The sequence below is a fragment of the Gymnodraco acuticeps genome, unplaced genomic scaffold (genome assembly GCF_902827175.1).
Source record: "Gymnodraco acuticeps unplaced genomic scaffold, fGymAcu1.1, whole genome shotgun sequence".
Taxonomy (NCBI): domain Eukaryota; kingdom Metazoa; phylum Chordata; class Actinopteri; order Perciformes; family Bathydraconidae; genus Gymnodraco; species Gymnodraco acuticeps.
Window position 1 is genome coordinate 2,246,994 of NW_022990023.1, and position 18,772 is coordinate 2,265,765.

At 40.2% G+C, this 18,772-nt stretch overlaps 2 protein-coding genes across 5 annotated transcripts in view; both read right to left on the reverse strand.

The window, feature by feature from the left end:
- Window positions 1–390: 390 nt before the first annotated feature.
- On the reverse strand, window positions 391–6,225 carry LOC117545016 (DDB1- and CUL4-associated factor 7-like). The gene is given in 9 exon segments (XM_034214654.1): window positions 391–1,539; window positions 1,541–1,618; window positions 1,621–1,649; window positions 2,302–2,419; window positions 3,106–3,315; window positions 3,449–3,567; window positions 3,648–3,759; window positions 4,013–4,171; window positions 5,770–6,225. Coding segments are annotated over 9 exon segments (1,029 nt in total). The 5' UTR covers window positions 5,908–6,225; the 3' UTR covers window positions 391–1,473.
- A 6,484-nt stretch (window positions 6,226–12,709) lies between these two features.
- erbb2 (erb-b2 receptor tyrosine kinase 2) overlaps window positions 12,710–18,772 on the reverse strand; it is a 28,348-nt gene continuing 22,285 nt past the window's right edge. For 2 of the 4 annotated variants that reach the window (XM_034214577.1, XM_034214580.1), the window contains exons 23-28: window positions 18,643–18,718; window positions 18,056–18,202; window positions 17,768–17,865; window positions 16,843–17,034; window positions 16,352–16,745; window positions 12,710–16,260 (exon numbers count right to left, since the gene is read on the reverse strand). In XM_034214577.1, the coding sequence (XP_034070468.1) occupies window positions 15,908–16,260; window positions 16,352–16,745; window positions 16,843–17,034; window positions 17,768–17,865; window positions 18,056–18,202; window positions 18,643–18,718 (1,260 nt within the window). In that variant the 3' untranslated portion in view covers window positions 12,710–15,907. The remainder of the gene's footprint in view (window positions 16,261–16,351; window positions 16,746–16,842; window positions 17,035–17,767; window positions 17,866–18,055; window positions 18,203–18,642; window positions 18,719–18,772) is intronic. The other 2 variants (XM_034214578.1, XM_034214579.1) reach the window with 2 other exon arrangements.

Below are 18,772 nucleotides of genomic sequence, written 5' to 3' on the forward strand. Positions count from 1 at the left end.
AGTGGCTTTTAGACCTAGACATGCTTTGCCAACCTTTTTTTCTCAAGAGTGTTTGGGGCTCTCGCTACGAACCGCTTTCATTTAAAGACACTGTGCTCCAGAAATAGAACAGCACATAACACCCTGCAGGCAAGCGGTTTCCCTGTTTTCAGACTTTGAGATAAGCTGAACTAGGAAGTGGTATTAACCCTCCCATCTGGGTCTCCTTGAAAAATATAGAAAAGCTTGTCCAGAAATGTCAAACTGTTGCTTAAAATAAATCTGATCCTTTCTGTGGTGATATACATTTTCAATAATATCTCATCAACATTTTTGCTAAGTATCCATTCATTTAGAATATTACATTGCAGAACAATTTCAAAATGCGATGATCAGTGAAAATGAATCGTGAATGTGTTTTCTGACTTTATGTTGAGCAAATAATCACACATCATGACCCCGTACTGAAATACCTACAACAAGTAAGAAATAACTCCTGTTCACTCCCACGTCTTCACATCCCCTCCCAACCCCAAATATCACAACAGAACTTAATATCACAACAGGACTCACAGCATTTGTTATATAATGTCAGTTTTCTAGGCTGTTGGACAAAAATGTAGGATTCTCTAGTGTAAAGATGTTGGTTGATGTATTTCAGGCAGTGTTTTTCAGTTATGTACAGTGAAACCTTTTCTAACTGTAAATCTGTACTATAGATTCTCACCATTATGTTGATGATTGACAGCTCACTGTGAAAAGGTTTTTGTTTAAAAAAAAAGAAAGATCTGTATAATGGTTTGAACTGTGAGGGACGGTTTATTCATGTATAAAATAAAATTGTGATATGAATAAAATAAGTGGTGCACAAAAACAAACATGTGTTATGGTCAATACTAGTAAATTGTTGCACATATAATGTATGTATAACAGAGATGTTCTTCATATCACAAATGATATTCAGTTGAATAAAATAAGTATTTATAGGTTTTAAAAAAAACTACTGAATATATGAACACTTAAAAACACATTAACCACATTCAATCCACTTTTAAATGTGGCTAAACTACATTTTGCTGCATAATGAAAATGAATGGTTGAGGGCGTTGTAATGGGTAGTAAGAGTACTCAAACAATGCCCCGTGTAACATATAAAAACATGAAACTGACTAGCCTTATTGTCTGTGAGAAAACATGCTGACGCTAGAAGGTTTTGGACCTTTGTTCATGTCTGCACATGACAACAGTTTCTTGAGACTTTGTTACCATTTCTGTTTTGGTGCTCCTGAGTTTTCTGATACAGGACATCTTGATATTGTATCAAAAAGACAAGCGCAGAGAGACTCTAGTTCTCACTCGGTTGAAAAAGCTTTACACACATAATCTGTATCGACAGTAATCCAATGCGAGCACAAACTCAATATTGCTCTGTCCTTCTTTAACAGCGTGTTAATCCAACTGAGAGTGTTTTTGATTTGCCTCATTTCTTGGAGCTCAGACTCGGAGGATTTCCAGGCAGTTGTTGTAGCAGATAGCAATCCAGTCGGGCTGGGTGGTGGCCCCACTGGACGTTATTGATCTCTCCCTCGGCTGGTGTAGGCCGTATAGGGTCCTCGATGGCCCGCGGCATCTGCTGGATTTGTCCCAGATTAGAGCCTGGTGGTCCTCCGCTAGACAGAGAGCAGGGGAGGAAGTTTGATTTGTAATTGATTTGTCTTATTTAAACAGGAAGAACTAACAATACACGTTACTGGCCTGAATCTGGTAAATAACTTTTGTTTTAAAATCGGACTTTCTTTCTCAGCAGGACACCAAAAGAAGATCAGTAGTAAGAAACAGCACAGCAGTGTTTTGTAATACAGGCCGGTCTGATTTGGCTTCACTGTAGGCTTGTTTTGGACAAGGTGCTATATGGCACCATTTTAAGGAATTCTCTGTCAGTATGAGTTCAATCAGATCCTGTCGATCCATTCTGCTACTAGAAGAATGTCTGAACAGCTGCCTCAATGTAGAGGTTTGTTCAGTGATTCCTTAACCCTGAACAAACTCAAAGTAGATTTTGATCTGCTATTAGTGGGGATGGACTTCAAATACAAAGTGGTGGACACTACACTAAATTGCAAGGACACCTATCTCCCACAAACTCCTTTATCCAACGTGTATATTTACTCACACAAAGCTTTGTTGCGTAAACATAAATAGCGTAAGAGCGGCTCCCCCTCGTGCATATTGACAGTAATTGCAATAATTCATTGGCAAAGCCCTCAAACTGCAAATAAACGTGTGGGTGAATATTGCAAACTATGTGTTAAATCTGCATACCTGCTGTGCAGATGTGACAGGAGGAGTGCGGCGCCCAGGCGATGCCATTGACGCAGGCCCTGTGGTTGTTGAGTCTGGCCACAGGGGTACAGGGCACACGCACATCTAAGATCACCACCTAAAGAGAGAAGAAACAACAAATGTACGGTCGTTAAACAAAGAGAGCCTTAGTATGAAGACAAAGTAGTAAAAAAGTAGCTTTATTTAAGTAGATTTATTAGTTAAACGTTTAAAAACTACCCAAAGAAATTGAGATTCTCAACTATTAAATGAATTTGGCTTTTTAATGCAGTACGTGCTTACAAGCAAACTATTAACAAATGAGGAAAAAACTATTATTTAATATTATCTTATATCATCCTAAATTCTTGCTTTTCTACAGATGTACAATAACAAAGTCAAAGAGAAGTTTCTAGGCTTCAGCTTTGTAGCACTTAACCTGTTGCCCAGAATGAATATCTTCACTTCTAAAAAGGGGTATATGAATAATTGTTTTGATCAAAGCAAGAACACATCTGTGAGTTGGCTGTAGAAGTGTCAGAATACAATATAGATGTTGCTGTGTCAGAGTACATTCAGATGGAACATAGTAAACACATTTCAATTCTAATCTCCGCCTAAAAGAAACCATTACTTATAGTGAAAACCACCCTTGAATGCATAGTAGCCAAACACCTTTAGGGATCCAAACCGTATCTTAAGTACCCTGTGTCAAGATTGATGCTAATTTAGTGAAACTTTGTAAATATGAACTGGTTCTACATTTACTTATCTGGTTGATTAGAGTCAAATAAAAAGACTAACCTCCATGCTGTCCATGGCCATGGTGACCAGGTAGTTGGGGTCCTGCTTGTTCCAGCAGAGGCGGAGCAGCGGGTGGTGCTGCGGGTCTTCATAGATGATAGTGCTGTGCTCGAGGTGACGGAGGTCAAACATGCGGACCGAGCCGTCCGCTCCCACTGAGGCAAACATGTCCCTGCCCCCCCCTGCTCTGCTGAAAGAGATGTCATACACCTGCAGAGCAAGCACACAGTGATCAGTGAGTGACAACATTTTGACATAAAGATAGGAAACTTTAAGATTATCTTTAAACACCATTTTAATTAACAAAACATTCTTGAAGGTTTGATCTATCTATAACATTTACCTCTTTGTCATGGGCAATAAGCTGCGTCTTCACATGACCCGACACTAAGTTGACCCGGCCCAGCACCTGCCCAGTCTCCAGCCCCCAGATTGTACAAGTAGTGTCGATACTAGAAGTACCTGCACAGAAAACAATGTCATTTTCAAATAATGACTACTGTCAGTTTGTATTTTTCATCAAACCTACATTGAGTTTTTACCTAACAGATTTGGGTCCACCTCGTTCCAGTCAAAGGATGTGAGTGGTGCACAGAAGTCAGAGTTCTTGTTATTGTTGAGCAGGCACTCCAGTCGGGTCTCTGTATCGCCCACCTGTCAGCAGAAACACATTGTCTTTGTTAGTTCATACAGACCACAAGCAATACATCGTTGAAGTTTCCTGCTCTGGCATATAGAGCAGAAGTAATGAGCTGGACACTGGCCATGCACGATTCACTCTGAACCTTTACTGTGGATATAAACGTAGCATACTGTGTAAAATACACTACACACTTGGTTGTTCTCTGAAATGTCTTTCTATGACAAAACGAGTCCATGGGCTCAGGTGTGAGACTGGTCCTCTTACCCTCCAGATCCTCAGGTAGTCTCCGCTGGTGGCCAGCAGGTCAGGGTACGCTCCTTTGCTGTCGGGAATCCACATGACCTTGGTGGTGGGGTATGGGTGGTCGAAAGTGTTTCGACATACGAACTCTGAGTTCTCCTCCTCCAGACCAACTATCTGAACCTGTGGAAACAAAACAATAACTCAGCTCGAGTGGGTCCACGCAGCATTACTGAGGAAGAGGAGCAATACGGTCAGTGTGGGTCAAATAACTTCATTTCCATAATAAAACTGATCTGACTTATTCCAGTAATGCAAGATCTAAGAAAGCTAAAGGACAAATCTAGTCGACTAATGATTTATGAAACTAACTTTTTCAAATGTATGCAACTCACTAATGCCATTGCACTGGTACATGTTTACACTCATGATGCTATTCTCAAATGAAGGCACCAAAACATCATTTTATAAAAAGGACAGGGATATCAATGCTATTTATTCTAAATAATCGCATTAAAACAAAGTTGTATCCGGCATCGTTTTAATATCCATCCATCCATCTTCTTCCGCTTATCCGTGGTCGGGTCGCGGGGGTAGCAGTTCCAGCAGAGAGCCCCAAACTTTCTTTTCCCTGGCGACATCAACCAGCTCTGACTGGGGGATCCCAAGGCGCTCCCAGGCCAGCGAAGAGATATAATCCCTCCACCTGGTCCTAGGTCTACCCCTTGGTCTCTTCCCAGCTGGACGTGCCTGGAACACCTCCCTAGGGAGGCGCCCAGGTGGCATCCTAACTAGGTGCCCGAACCACCTCAACTGGCTCCTTTCGATGCGAAGGAGGAGCGGCTCAACTCTGAGTCCCTCCCTGATGACCGAACTTCTCACCTTATCCCTAAGGGAGACACCAGCCACCCTGCGGAGAAAACCCATCTCGGCCGCTTGTATCCGCGATCCGTTTTAATATCAATATAATATATATTTAGGTATTCCTCATTGGGATATGATTACAGCTGAGATTAAAACCTGCTCAGATGTTTACACTTTTTCCCATGGTGCAAACTAGTCTAGCCAACTTGAGAAGTTAGTTTAAAGGAATAGTACTAGTATTTATATTTTATACATATATATTGTGTTTTAATTGTGTGAGTCATAGGCACTAGGAAATGTGTAATGTGTGTACCTGGGACTGCAGATGGATATGAGCTATAAGCTGCCATATAGCATCTCTTCTCCTTTTGAGATCAATGTATTTGTATGCATGGTCCTTGTTCAATAAACACATAACATTATATATAATATCTATATACTATCCTTTGTATATGTTTCTGCTCCTGTAGTTTAAGTATATGTTTCTATTGCTGCAATATTTTGGTTTCTATATTATTTGTGATATATGTCTTTTTAACTGTAGATATGTTTGTATTTGTTGTTTTTTATTTGTCCACCTTTCGAATAATGTTATGACTGAACACACTGCTGCTCAAACTAAATCATTTCCCAATTTTGGATCAATAAAAATATCTACCTATCTATCTAATAATAATAATAATAATGCTTATCCACTGGAACCGTTACTATAAGCTGGGTGCATGGTGGTAAACAATTATAATGCAAATTAATATTATGAGAGTAAATCTCATCCAGTTTGTTATTATGTTTAAATCCCTGGTCCTGTCTGCCTTTAGAAAGCCCCATGGGACAATATGAAGTTACTTTGTTATTGTACCAGGTGAAGTTACCTTGTTATTTAAAGGTGCTATATAAATAAAGTGTATTATTATTACCTTGTTATTGTACTCCTCCACGAAGCTACCGAGCGCCAGGCGGAACCGTTTGTCCGGTCGGACGCTCCAGTTCATGGCGTACACCGTCCATGGCGCCTCGTACTTGTAGATTTCTTTACGTTTACCGTGTAGTGACATCTTCAAAGCGTACACAAATAAACCTCTACTGGAGAACTAATTACCTGCAGGAAAACAAGAGCATGAAGCACATATGCTAGCTTGTTTTAGCTAGCGTAGTGAGCTAACGTATTGTCTCTGCTAAGGTTGTGTAATTTGTATTACGTTGTAGTAGGCTCGCCAACGGTTGACTCCATGTAGTCAGGACGGTTTCCCGGTGGTGAAAGGCTTCACGTTATAAACAAAAAAGCACTTTAATGTATCCAATTATCTGCACACAGCTGCTAAAAGATGTTCGTGATATGGCAGCAATGGCGGCGACAGGAGGACAAAAATAATGCGACGATGAGCGTCACAGAGGCGGCTGGTGCTGCTTTCACGAGATGGCCCGAAAATCCTATATATCACGATAAAGCACAACAAAATGCACAACATGTATTTTTGTAAAACAGTATGTTTTTTAATTCATTTTACTGAGGGGTTTGGGTTATAGAGAGTCAATATATAACTAATGTGATGCCTGATTTGCTCACAACTTGAATGTCAACAACATCTAGATGCCCTCACAAGTTCACATCGGGAACGTTTCCGAGATACCCTGAATGCACCACCACAGCAGCTTTGCTCCAAATTCTGGGGAAAAAAGGCTGCCTTTGTGCCAGAAATGCTGAGTTTCACGGGGTTTTCCCCATTTGGGACATACATCTATTTTGAATCCAGAAAGAAACATCACTAGTGTTTATTATGTTCTCCCTTGGCCTGCACAGGCTTCTATTAAATCCTGTTAATAGAAGTGTGTGAAATGCATTCTCCTAGTAGTTTGCCAATGCCTACAGATGCTCATTTTCATTTAATTCAGTGACCTCTTATTAACCTAAGCAATACTTTCAGGATTCATTCATCAGCAATGACAGCACATCTGTACTAAAACAACCAAAATGTGACACCTACTTTGCCTATAATATCCAGGATGTTCAAATTACACCCTATTCCCCTCACCTGCTAGCAGCTAAAACAACATGAGTATATGTCAGGTATCACTCAAGGGTTTTATAAATGAGTTTCCATAACACATTGTTTGCAGAGCATGATGATTATTTGCATCACTTTTGACGAACAGAGGTTAATGGATTCTATGGCATCATTCATTCAATGTGTTCACTTAAACATTACAATAGTTATCAAGCAATGGTATTGAGATGCAATTTAGAAATGTTCATAAATATATGATTTGCAAAACTGCGCCTGGCATCAGCTCAATCATTTGTTAAAATCTACAAACACATGCAGCAGCTCCCACGGATGTTCGATCAAGGCAAGAAGACACAGTATCACGTTAGTACAAATTCCAGACTCTAAAGCCTCAATAGAAGCTACATTATGTTTACTATGGAAGCTTCTAGCTTGCAGTATTTTTTGAGCGTGTGTGGACTTCATATCAATGCTCAACAGAAGTATCATTTTCTTGCAGGTCTTTAATCTCCAACTTTTCCCATGATGTTGTTTAAGATCGATCTTTCTTTCAAGCATCATTCCAACAACTCTGACACACATGGGTTGGCAGACTTTTATTTTAAAGAGTGTAAAGAGCATGAAGAGGGCAAATATATTTGTTTGTTTTTTACAATATTGTCCTTTGTTCTTGGTTTTCCTGCATCTATTTCCATTCTCTGGGAGATCTTCAAGACTTACAAGAGAGGGACCCCTTTCACACTAAATGATTTCTTCATACTGAACCTGTCCATCATGGATGTTATCTTCTTGGCCTTCATCCCTCCCGGAATTTTGAATCACTTCATCTGGATTCCGCAAGCCGAATTGTTCTGGAACAGTACCTTTGCCTTGTCCAGTTGTGGGAGAACCCTGCTGATGGCTTGTATCTGTCTGGACTGTTACCTGTTACCATCAGCTACCACAAGAGGAAGGGTCTCACTCCCAGGGTTGTGATGGCTGGCATCGTTTGGATTTTTACGGTTGTTTTTGGTGTTTTATACATTATATACGACTGGTTACATGTCAGCGTGATTTATTGTGCTCCATCCACTATGGTACTAATAATTATCTGTGATATTTTCATCTTCCATACATTAATTAAGTCAGACCCTGGCAGACAAAACATCCACCCCCATAAGCAAAGAGCCATCAGGACCCTCGTCAACAGCCTGGTGATGATGAGCCTGTCTTACCTTCCTCCAGTGCTTCTTTTAGGAATTGGGTTTAATCTGATGAGTTATACTACATTTGTATGCATTATTGGTTATCTGATTTCTATTACTTCCATTTTGGGATCCGCTATCATGCCTATTATCCACCTACAAAATTGTGGGAAATTGGACAGTGTGAGGCTTGGATGCTGCAGGAAGTCTTAAATGATGCGTCCTTTGCTTTCTGCCTCTCTTTACAAAAGTAGTCGCTGTAGAAGCTTAAGAATATTTTACCTTCAGAAGTCATTTTTAGTTAGCTCGGATATGATAGAAAGTTGAGATAAATCCAACTTAATTCTCAAATAAGCCATAGTCCTGACTCAATAATGCTTTTATCATTTGCATATTTAGATAATGGAAAATGTCATGCTAGAATCTCATTACGACATGTTTTTAGTGGGATTTTTTCCTTGATTTTGCTTTGATGGACAAAGATTTCTGCATATTGTTTGATAATAACAACAATAATTGAATAATTACAGCATTTGATATTTATTCAGTTCAGGTGTCAAGATTAAGCAATGAGCAAGTACTTTAAACTTGCATTTGTCCTAATAGCCAGCCAATGGTGACTTCTCTGGTTGCAAATAGACATAGTTCTATAGAAGTCTATGAGAAAAAACCCTACTTCTCAGTTTATTTATTACCTCAGTAAACATTTTCCACTGACTATAGTTCTAAGTCTATTTCAATATGTCATGATTTGGAAACTATGGTCTCATTTAGAGTGAAATAACGATAAAGCAGGGCATGCTTTAGGCTGTGTGATTGACATCGGTGTTTTCCGTTCTGGGAGCTCACAATGTTTTCACCCCTCAAATGTACCATCTTGTGTAACTGCTGTTTGAAAAGAAAAAACAATAGTGACTGCCTGAATGCCTTGATTGAGACTTTTAAAAAACATAGTCCCCATACCTATTTTTGTCCTCACAGTTATTATGTCCACTTCTTCACATGTCTTGTTCAAGATCAGATGTATTGTTAACTTGTAAAAAGTCCTTTTGAGTTATTATTAGTGGCACATATAATAGATGTGATTATCATTTAAAGTTTTGTAGTGGTTCTTTTTAGGCCACCATGACATTCCTGGTCCCCAGAGGATATATTTATCTGACTTTGATGATTCTCTGACTCAAGAGCCACCAGCAAGTAGACAATTACGTGAAATATTCTAACAACATCTGGAAGGATCACCAAGAACTAAATATCCAGAGGGAGAATCCCACAGTACGGACCTTGGTGCTCCACTAACTCGGCGTCTACGTAATGGATTGGCACAACAATTACTGGATGGACTGCCATGAAATGATGTACATATTAATGCTCTCACTAGCATGAAACATGTTCGCTTTGTCTTGCTGTCAGGTCAGAATACATCTACTGACAGTGCAGTGCAAACAAACAAAAGGTTGTTTTGTATATATCTCTCAACATGGTCCTCTGCGGTTCTGCTCTTTTCCATAAGTACATGTTTTGCAAGAGTGCCACTAACAGGTCATAAGTTTGACGGCTGATATACATTCACACTTGCAGTGTCTCTCACAGATGTTTGATACTTCGTCCAGGCAACAAGACACAGCAGCACCTCAGTGAAAACATCCATACACAAGCTCAGAAAAAGGTACAGTGAGTCCTTTTCTTATGAACCATTGTGCAGTCAATCTTAAGCTGACAAACCAAACAAAGGCATGTTTTCTGTGTGTACGTTTCCAGCATTTGTGTCTCTTCTTTTACTATTTGTAATGTGTGTTGTCCACAGCATGTTGTTCATGTTTTTAAATTCATTTTTTCATTTCTTTCAGTTCTTCTATCCTCACAACAACTCGGCTCAATGATGTTGTATCAGATTGATCCTTTTTCCAAGCGTCTTTCCAACAACTCTGACGCATCCGGATTTATCTGGGAACAATTTGATTTTGATGTTTGTGAAAGCCGTGCAGTGGGCAGACATATTTGGGCTGCTTTTACAATATTGTCCTTTGTTTTTGGTTTTCCTGCATGTATTGCCATCCTCTGGGAGATCTTCAAGACTTACAAGAGAGGGACCCCTTTCACACCAAATGATTTCTTCATACTGAACTTGTCCATCATGGATATTGTCTTCTTGGCCTTCATCCCTCTGGGCTTTTTGAATCATTTAATCTGGAAAAATTGGCCGCTTGAAGCAACTTGGAACTGTATCTTTGCGTTGTCCACTTGTGGGAGACCCCTGCTAATGGCTTGTGTCTGTCTGGACTGTTACCTAGCCGTGGTTCATCCCATCACCTACCACAAGAGGAAGGGTCTCACTCCCAGGGTTGTGATGGCTGGCATCGTTTGGATTTTTACGGTTTTTTATGGGATTGTATACTTTCTTATTTACAGGTTCTACTTTAGCATTTTTGCCACCATTCCATTTGTAATATCTATGGTACTAATTGGTATCTGTGATACTTTCATCTTCCATACATTAATTAAGTCGGACCATGGAAGAAGAAGCATCCACCCGCAGAAGAAAAGAGCCATCAGGACCCTCGTCAACAGCCTGGTGATGATCGGCTTGTTTTACTTTCCTCCATTCCTTTTGTTTGCAATCGGGAGGCCAGTGATGAGTCTTGGTACCTTCATATGCACTATTGGCTATCCAATTTCTATTACTTCCAGTTGTGGATCTGCTGTCATGCCTATATTACATATTAGCACATGTGGGAAATTCGATTATTTGAGGGAGGGGTGCTGCAAGAAGTCCTAATTCATGTCCTTTGCTTCCTGCCTCTCTGTCTGAGCTGAAGAGCATTTTAAATTTCAGAAGTCGAGTTTCAGTCAGCACTGATATTATAGAAAGTTCAAATTACCACAACTTGGTTACTCAGGTGGTGAAAGGAGTACTCACATATCTTACTGAAGTAAGAGTAAGTCAGGATTCTTATGATTTGTCACGTTTGTAGTTTTGTATGTCTGGTTATGGGTATTTTCCTCCTTGTGTATTGTCTGGTCCTTCTTCCTGTGTTTTCCCCCTGTCGTTAGTTTCCCTGGTGTGTCTAATTGTCTGATTGTGTTCACCTGTTGCCCTTGTGTTTCTCCTCCCCTGCCGGCTGTTTCTCGTCTTGTGATTACCCCTCCCTGTATTTAGTCTGGTCTCGTCCTGTGTTCAGTGTTGGTTCGTCTTTTGTTTGTGAATGAGTTCACCGGTGAGAGTTCTGTTTTGTCCAAGTTATTTTTATTTTTATCCTTGAAATAAAGGCTTTTTTCAGCGTTATCTGCATTTGGGTCCTGCTTGCTTCACTCACCGTAACAGAGTAGCAATGCTATAATCATATATTAGATTACCTTATTATAATTATTGACACATTAATGTGTTCATCACAGGTAAAGCTAAGTTTATTTACTTTACACACTGCTGCTGGATATATTCTTAACCTATATATTTGTCATAGTTTATTAATTTGATCATTAATATTTTGTATTTCATAATCATTTTAATCAGTAACTAGTTACTAAAGTTGTCAGATAAATGAAGTGGAGAAAGAAGTGCAATATCTGCATTCAAAATATAGTGTAGTAGGATATAGCATGAAATGTAAATACCCAAAGCAAAGTACAAATACATTTCTTACCCTATAATTAATATTTGTAATGTAATGTTGTTGTTTTTCATTATGTCCTTTTGTGTGTGTGTGATGATGTGTGCTCTAATGATTTATTTTTGCCTTACATACAAAAATAAGAGTGGAAACTATACTGTGTAAAACATATATAAATACATTGATATTCATCAGGTGCTGCTTTAATGCTTGGGTGTCTGTGTATTTAAATGAATGTTGATATTGTGATTATATATCAGTAGTTGAATGTACAATAAAGCCGCTGAAGGCCATTGTTTTTCTTGTGATTATTGATGATAAACCACAATTCCTCCATAGTGGAGAACAGGCAACTTCTGTGTATAATTTTCTATAATTTCAAAACCTTAGAAATGGACATCAATCCAAAATCAAAAAGGTAATGAATAGTGACACGTTTTCTTCTTGGTTAAGGACTAAAAGTGTTTCCAAGATAATCTTTAGTTTCCTTTACATCATTTATCAATTTTAAAAAATGTGTCTTTCTCCTTAGAGTTTGCATAGGTCTTTGATCGGGGAATGTACATTTATATAATTCTTTCACATAAAATGAAAGATACAATTATCAGAGCAAACAGGAAAATAGTTTGTATAGAAAGAAAATCTTCTTTGGCTCAATACAAATATCTGAAAGTAGACGAACAATACCGCTGCAATTCCCTTGACCAGCACTGGGTGGCAGAAAACGTCCTTTTTAAACATTCAGGGTTTTTCATTTGTGCAACTAATGTGTCACGCGCCAAAACTTGTTAGACCCACACACTTAATACATTTAATCAGTATTGTGTGTCAATGTAAAGGTAGAATTGTTGTTTTAAATGACAGTCTTAATCATAATGGTGTTTATTTTTGTCAAAGAAATCCTGACTTTACTGTAATGGGCCTATTTATTTCCCATCAGTGCAGTGAAATCCAGTTTACACAAGAGGCCTGGTGTTATAAAGTAAAATAAAATAAAACTGAATACAGAACAATGCAGTTGTTCACACTGTAGAGGTTTAGAAAACATTGGAGTTGTAAGTTGTCGGTATGAGTTTAATGAGACACACAATGTATGCAAACAATTACAAATAAAATGACCATTTCTTCATAAATTATTTTCTTATGAATACAACTCCCGCCTCCCTCCACATTAGAGCCACTGGTCACAATGTATTCAATCAAATTAGCTACCAAAGTGATTGTTTTTATGTATGTACACTACACATTTACATCATGCGACTCACTGACCAAATAAGAAAGGAAACATTTTTTAAAAAAAATCTCCCAAAAACATGGTTGTTATAATTATTCATGTCCTGTCACAATCACACACACTGTGAACGGTTAAAAAAATATTCACATGAAAAGTATAAAAGATACATTTTCTTCAAAATGTATATTACAGGTATTTAATTTTATAAAACCTTCAGCACACTCTCATTAGTTCCTTCTTTCCTTTTGGGCTTATCTCTGGATAAAAACATGCAGGTTCTTACTTCGGTCACATTTGAGACTTTTTAACAGACTTTTGTCGATGTTTAACAAACGTACAAAACAGTTACAGGCCTCATTCTCATTCAGGTTAAGCTTCACAATTAAAAAAGCGACAAACAACCTTTTACTCTTTCCACATTTTGCCCGAGAAGATTTAACGTTACCATAAACCAAGTCACCAGAAACATGACAAGAATCAGCTCTCCAGATCTGCCTGATTTTAGTACAAATGAACAGTTTTTAATAAAAAAACACAGAAAAAAAGGACACGTGGTTTTAAGGAGAACAGCAGGTCGATCCTCAGCTGTGAGATCCATTGGTCATGTCATCTAAAAGGAACATGTTATACATGAAGACGATGAAGACACTACAGTGTAAACACCAGTACATCAATAGTGATTGTACAGAAGGTCTATTAATATCCGTGAACAAATATATCACATTCTTAAGGAAGCCGGGACGTCTTTTTTTTTTTTTAAATGAACGATAGCACCCCCTATCGCCCAAATGTCTTCACACAGTTCAGTTGAGAATTGCAATTGTTTATACAAATATTAAGGATTCACTGGTGTTACTGTGTAGTATAAGAAGACCCGGGGTGCACCTTTAATTTATTTTAAGGGTTGTAACCTCAGAGAAAAACGTTTTAATCAATCTAAAGTCTTTTTTTATTTGTAGATAGGAGGTCTTCACCGGACAGCTACGGTAAATGTGAAGGGTTTCATTCCAAAACACTATGTATATATATATTTATATAAACTGTTATACGAGTCCTATCACTCAAACATATTCAAATTCAATCTAAATGGTGTAATTATATGATAGTTGATCATTAAAATAAAGTCTTATCACGTTTTTAGAAAAATATGTTATATTTTTAAAGAAATTCTTATATAAAATCACTTATTCTGGAACAAAACTCTTCAACACCCGTATGAGAACATCAAGATAAAAGACTTTCAGAGTAGAAACCGATGTGTTGATGGAGGGTCGTACGCATTTCAACAACCCAGTCAATTTTTCAAGACTTGTTTCAGGATTTCAAAGCCCCCAAACACTGAACCAGGTCAAAACTTCTGCAGAAAATAAACTCTTACTTTCTTTGCACGCTGTGACAACAAAAGTGCTCGGGACGCACGAGTCAGAGAGCACTGAGTTTCCAACATGGACATGAGGGTGAGACAATGGCTCCATTGACGCGGGGTTGACCAGCCCCTACACCAGCTAACATAAAAAAAATGCTGTTGATTATTAACTGGGCGCTTAGTGTCTTCTCTCCGAGTGGAATTCTAGCCATGCATTGATTATCCAGACCCAGCGCAGCAATGCTTCTGCCTCCTCAGATTCAGCTCCAGTGCAGAGTGCATTGCTTACTTTTACACAAACAACACAAAAAGGCAGGATTGCTTTTTGTTCCATAACTGGGAGCAAACCCAATGTTTACATACATACATGCACATTCTTCTCTTCTTGTTGAATGTAATCATCAATAGCTTGTAGTGCGTTTCTTTTGCAAAGTAAAAGGCCACCAACATCGAATGGCTCATTGTGATAACACAAGCCTGGGGGACACACGCAGCATCCTGCCACGTAGTGCAGGATTCAAAATGCACAAAATATTCCCTAATTAGTTAAAAAATAATCCCTGATTCGCTGGCTCTAATTTAGTCATAAATACACTTTGTTGTTCAACACGAAAAACATAATTTCGGAGAGTTTCCCAGACCTCGTATCTCATGGGTCGTACCACAAAGTAGCTGCAGCTGAGACACACACACACACACACACACACACACACACACACACACACACACACACACACACACACACACACACACACACACACACACACACACACACACACACACACACACACACACACACACACACACACACACACACACACACACACACACACACACACACACACACACACACACACACACACACACACACACACACACACACACACACACACACACACACCAGTGTTGCACAATGCCTCTGTCTTCTCCATACAGGATGCCTTTCTTTCAGGGAGCATGCTTACTGGCCAGATGGGCTGCTGGCCACTCTCTGGCCAAAACAAAATGGCTTTGAGTGTGTTGAAGACCCCCATCAGGTCGGAGACAAAGTGACCAGAATACTAAACACCACTTTCAATACAACTCACTTTGTCAACGTGTACTATTCTCTCTTTTTAGCTGGGCTGAGTCATGACCTATAGCACCAGGGAGCTGAAGGAAACACAGACAAATGCTTCACATGTAGTAGAAACAACCACAGACATTAAAGACAAAACAAAACAAAGTGTCAAATGTTTGATTCTGTGACAATCAGACTCTTGTACCTTGTTGTGTTTTGACAAATGTGAACTCCTCTGCTTATCGAGTCCTGCGTTATACACAGAGGTGGAGGGAACTTCTTTTTTTTGGCACTTTACATTCACATAGAGAGGACAGATTTCTGAGAGGAAGACAGGAATACGAATGATGCCACAGACACCAGATTAATGCTACACGGTGTGTCACAGCTGGGGCATTTGGTGACTCTCACCGGACGACATCGACCGGTTATGATTCAGGTGCATGATTCAGTCACACAGGCACCTAATGTTCCAAATATAAAACACCCAGCTCGTTTGTGTCACACACATCTTCCCTTTCTCTCGCTCCTCGTTTCCCCTCAGTAGAACACAAGCTGTGGTTCCCCTGGAGTTCGTCACATTTCTCCCTCTCCTCAGGTATGTCCACTCCACGTGTCCGCTAGTCCCAGATACTCTGGATTCTCTGCCGTTGAGGCCATAAACCCGTTTAGCTGCCTGGGCCCTCCTCCGTCTCTCTCCTGTGACTCCAGGCCGTCCCCTGCAGCAGCGACAGCGTTAGCTTTGGCCACGAGGTCCAGGTAGTACGGGTTGTCGAAGGCTGGAGACGTGGGGCCCCCGGGGACCAAATACCCCGGGTTTTCCACGCTGTGCCCGGAGTTCAGGCCGTTGGGGAGGCGCCGGTCCACTCTGGAGCCTTTACGGGGCAACGTGCTTGGCCGGTCGGGAATCCCCGGTCTGAGATCCTGAATCTGATGGTTGACGTACTCTAAACAGATGCAGGAAGCAAAACAAGTCAAAACACGTTGGGATTTATTTATAAAACACATCATCACACATTACACGTTTCTCCCGCTTACCTGGCTGGGCTTGATTATGATTATATCCATGGTTCCGTCGGGGCAGTGAGTAATGATAGGGTTGGGGGTGATGGAAGCCGTTGGGCCCGTCAGTCTCCAGGTCGCCCTGGCTCCCGTTGGAGTAGGTGGGGTCTTTGCAGTAGCGCCCGGGGCTTGCCGGGGGCAGCGAGGGGTCGTCTGGGGGTCCGTCCAGGAAGACATTGTCAGATTGGTCCCCGGCTGAGGGACTGCGAGCCAGCGCTGGGTACTGAGGGACCCAGACCCCGTTGGAGGCGCTGGCTCCGAGAGGTAAGGTGGGGTACTGGCTGCGGCCCAGAGTGCTCACAGAGGAGTACATGCTGCGGGGGCCGCCGGCAACGGAGGGCTCCACGTCTAAACCCGTATCTCTGCTCTGCTGGGGAGAGGAGAGAGGAAACACACACACAAGGTGAACTCAAGTTTCCTAAGTCTCCATGGATGTGTACATTTAAACATCGTCCCCCGTCACTGACCCTGTACGACTGGTGTCTGGACGGCCCGTTGGTCTGGGCCCCGTCCCCCTGCATCCTGGGGAAGTGGTTGGGCTGAGGCACCAGATACTCCTCAGCATCCAGCAGCTCCCTCATGTTGTTCCCTTCCTCCTCCATGAGCATCCGGAAGAACTGGCTGTCCACAGGGCTGTTCATGCTCATGTGCTCTTCATTCTGCAGGACAGAAAGACATGGATGAAGTAAGAAGGGAGTTGTGTTACCAGTGGGCCTCATGTGATTTAGAAATGTTTCCCCATGTGTGTTTTCGTGCAGCGGATTTTCACAGGATGAGCGAAGGCTGTAACTCCAAATATCTGACATTTATCACCCAGATCTGGATGTCAGGTTCTACATAACAGTGTCTTAATTAAAAAGTAGTACATATTAAATATACAACAGTACAAATATTAAATAGGCCTTTTTATGTGTATATAATAATGTGAATGGGTTCCCATGCCGTGAAGCAAAGGATCCTACCTTTACCCAACTTTAATAAAAGCTCCAAAGAAAACAAAAAGGTTCTTCAAAAAGAAAAAATATGATTCAAAATCACAGAGATGAGGATTCTCACTGGACTAATATGACCTGTGGATGTGGTAAAATATGGTAGGTAATCTGCTGCGGAATTATTACTTGACAGATAACGGATATGCCAGATTTGTACAGGATTAACATTACAGACATTTATTACAACTATTAGAGGTCCCAAGGTAATACTAGTCTCATGCATATAGTGGCTTAGTCTTTTATTTATCTCTATGGACCAAAATATACTTTATCTCATTCAAGGAAAAAAACAACCGAAGGCATTAGACAAACACCGTGCTACAATGCAACATTCACATCACACAATAACTTCTTGTCACAAAAGTAAAACATTTGTAGCATTAAGCACACATTCACATACCGGGATGACTACATAGCGAGAAGGATCTCTGGCCATGGCAGAGAAATCATTCACCAGATCTGTGAACCTCGGTCTGCTGTCCGGGTCAATCATCCAACCTGCCGTCCACACAGGAAAACACAGGTGTCAATCAATCATCTTCATCACTAACAAACAATATGCCCACAGATACTGAGGGGCGGCTCACATTGTTATATTTATAGTTTGTGTTAAAGTTATAGTTCTTTGTGTGGCCAAAGTATCAACTATTGAATATGGATCATCATCAATAGATGTTTAACTACTAACATTTGACCATGATCATGTAGACGTCGATGGTGCAGATGAGAGGCTGGGGGAGCCGTTCTCCTCCCTCCAACACCTCAGGGATTTCTCTGGCTGGGATCATGTCGTACGGTTTAGCTCCAAACGTCATCAGCTCCCACACCGTCACGCCTAAAGAGGAAATGTACGATTACTTTTACTACTTAACAACAGATGCAACTAAGCCATACGTACATCTGTGTCAGTTTTAACACCAAATAAGGAACCACTTATTAGGAGGGGATTGATCAGCAAACATCAGGTGACATTCATTTATAAAATATGAACTAGCAGCAGTCTGGAAACTCAATAATTGCGTATGCTACTATTTGGTTTTTTAAAACTATTATTATAAATACTACTGCCTTTCTTAAGTTTTACAATCAGTACTACACACGCTATCACTTCAAAAATGAGGCTGCTGTTAAACATAAAAAAACTAAAACATTTCACTTTAGAGCTTATGCGACATGAACAAAACTAAGTTAAACAGCCAGCTCTAACCTCAGTGTTAGTGTGTTACTTTGACCATTATGTCTTTAATGTGAATTCAAGCACCGCGTGATACTGACCATAGCTCCAGACGTCGCTCTGGTGAGTGAACTTCCTGTGCAGAATAGACTCCAGGGCCATCCATTTAATCGGCACCTAAAGAAACAAATTAAGAACAGAAGTTAAAAATAATAAATGATTGATAACGAC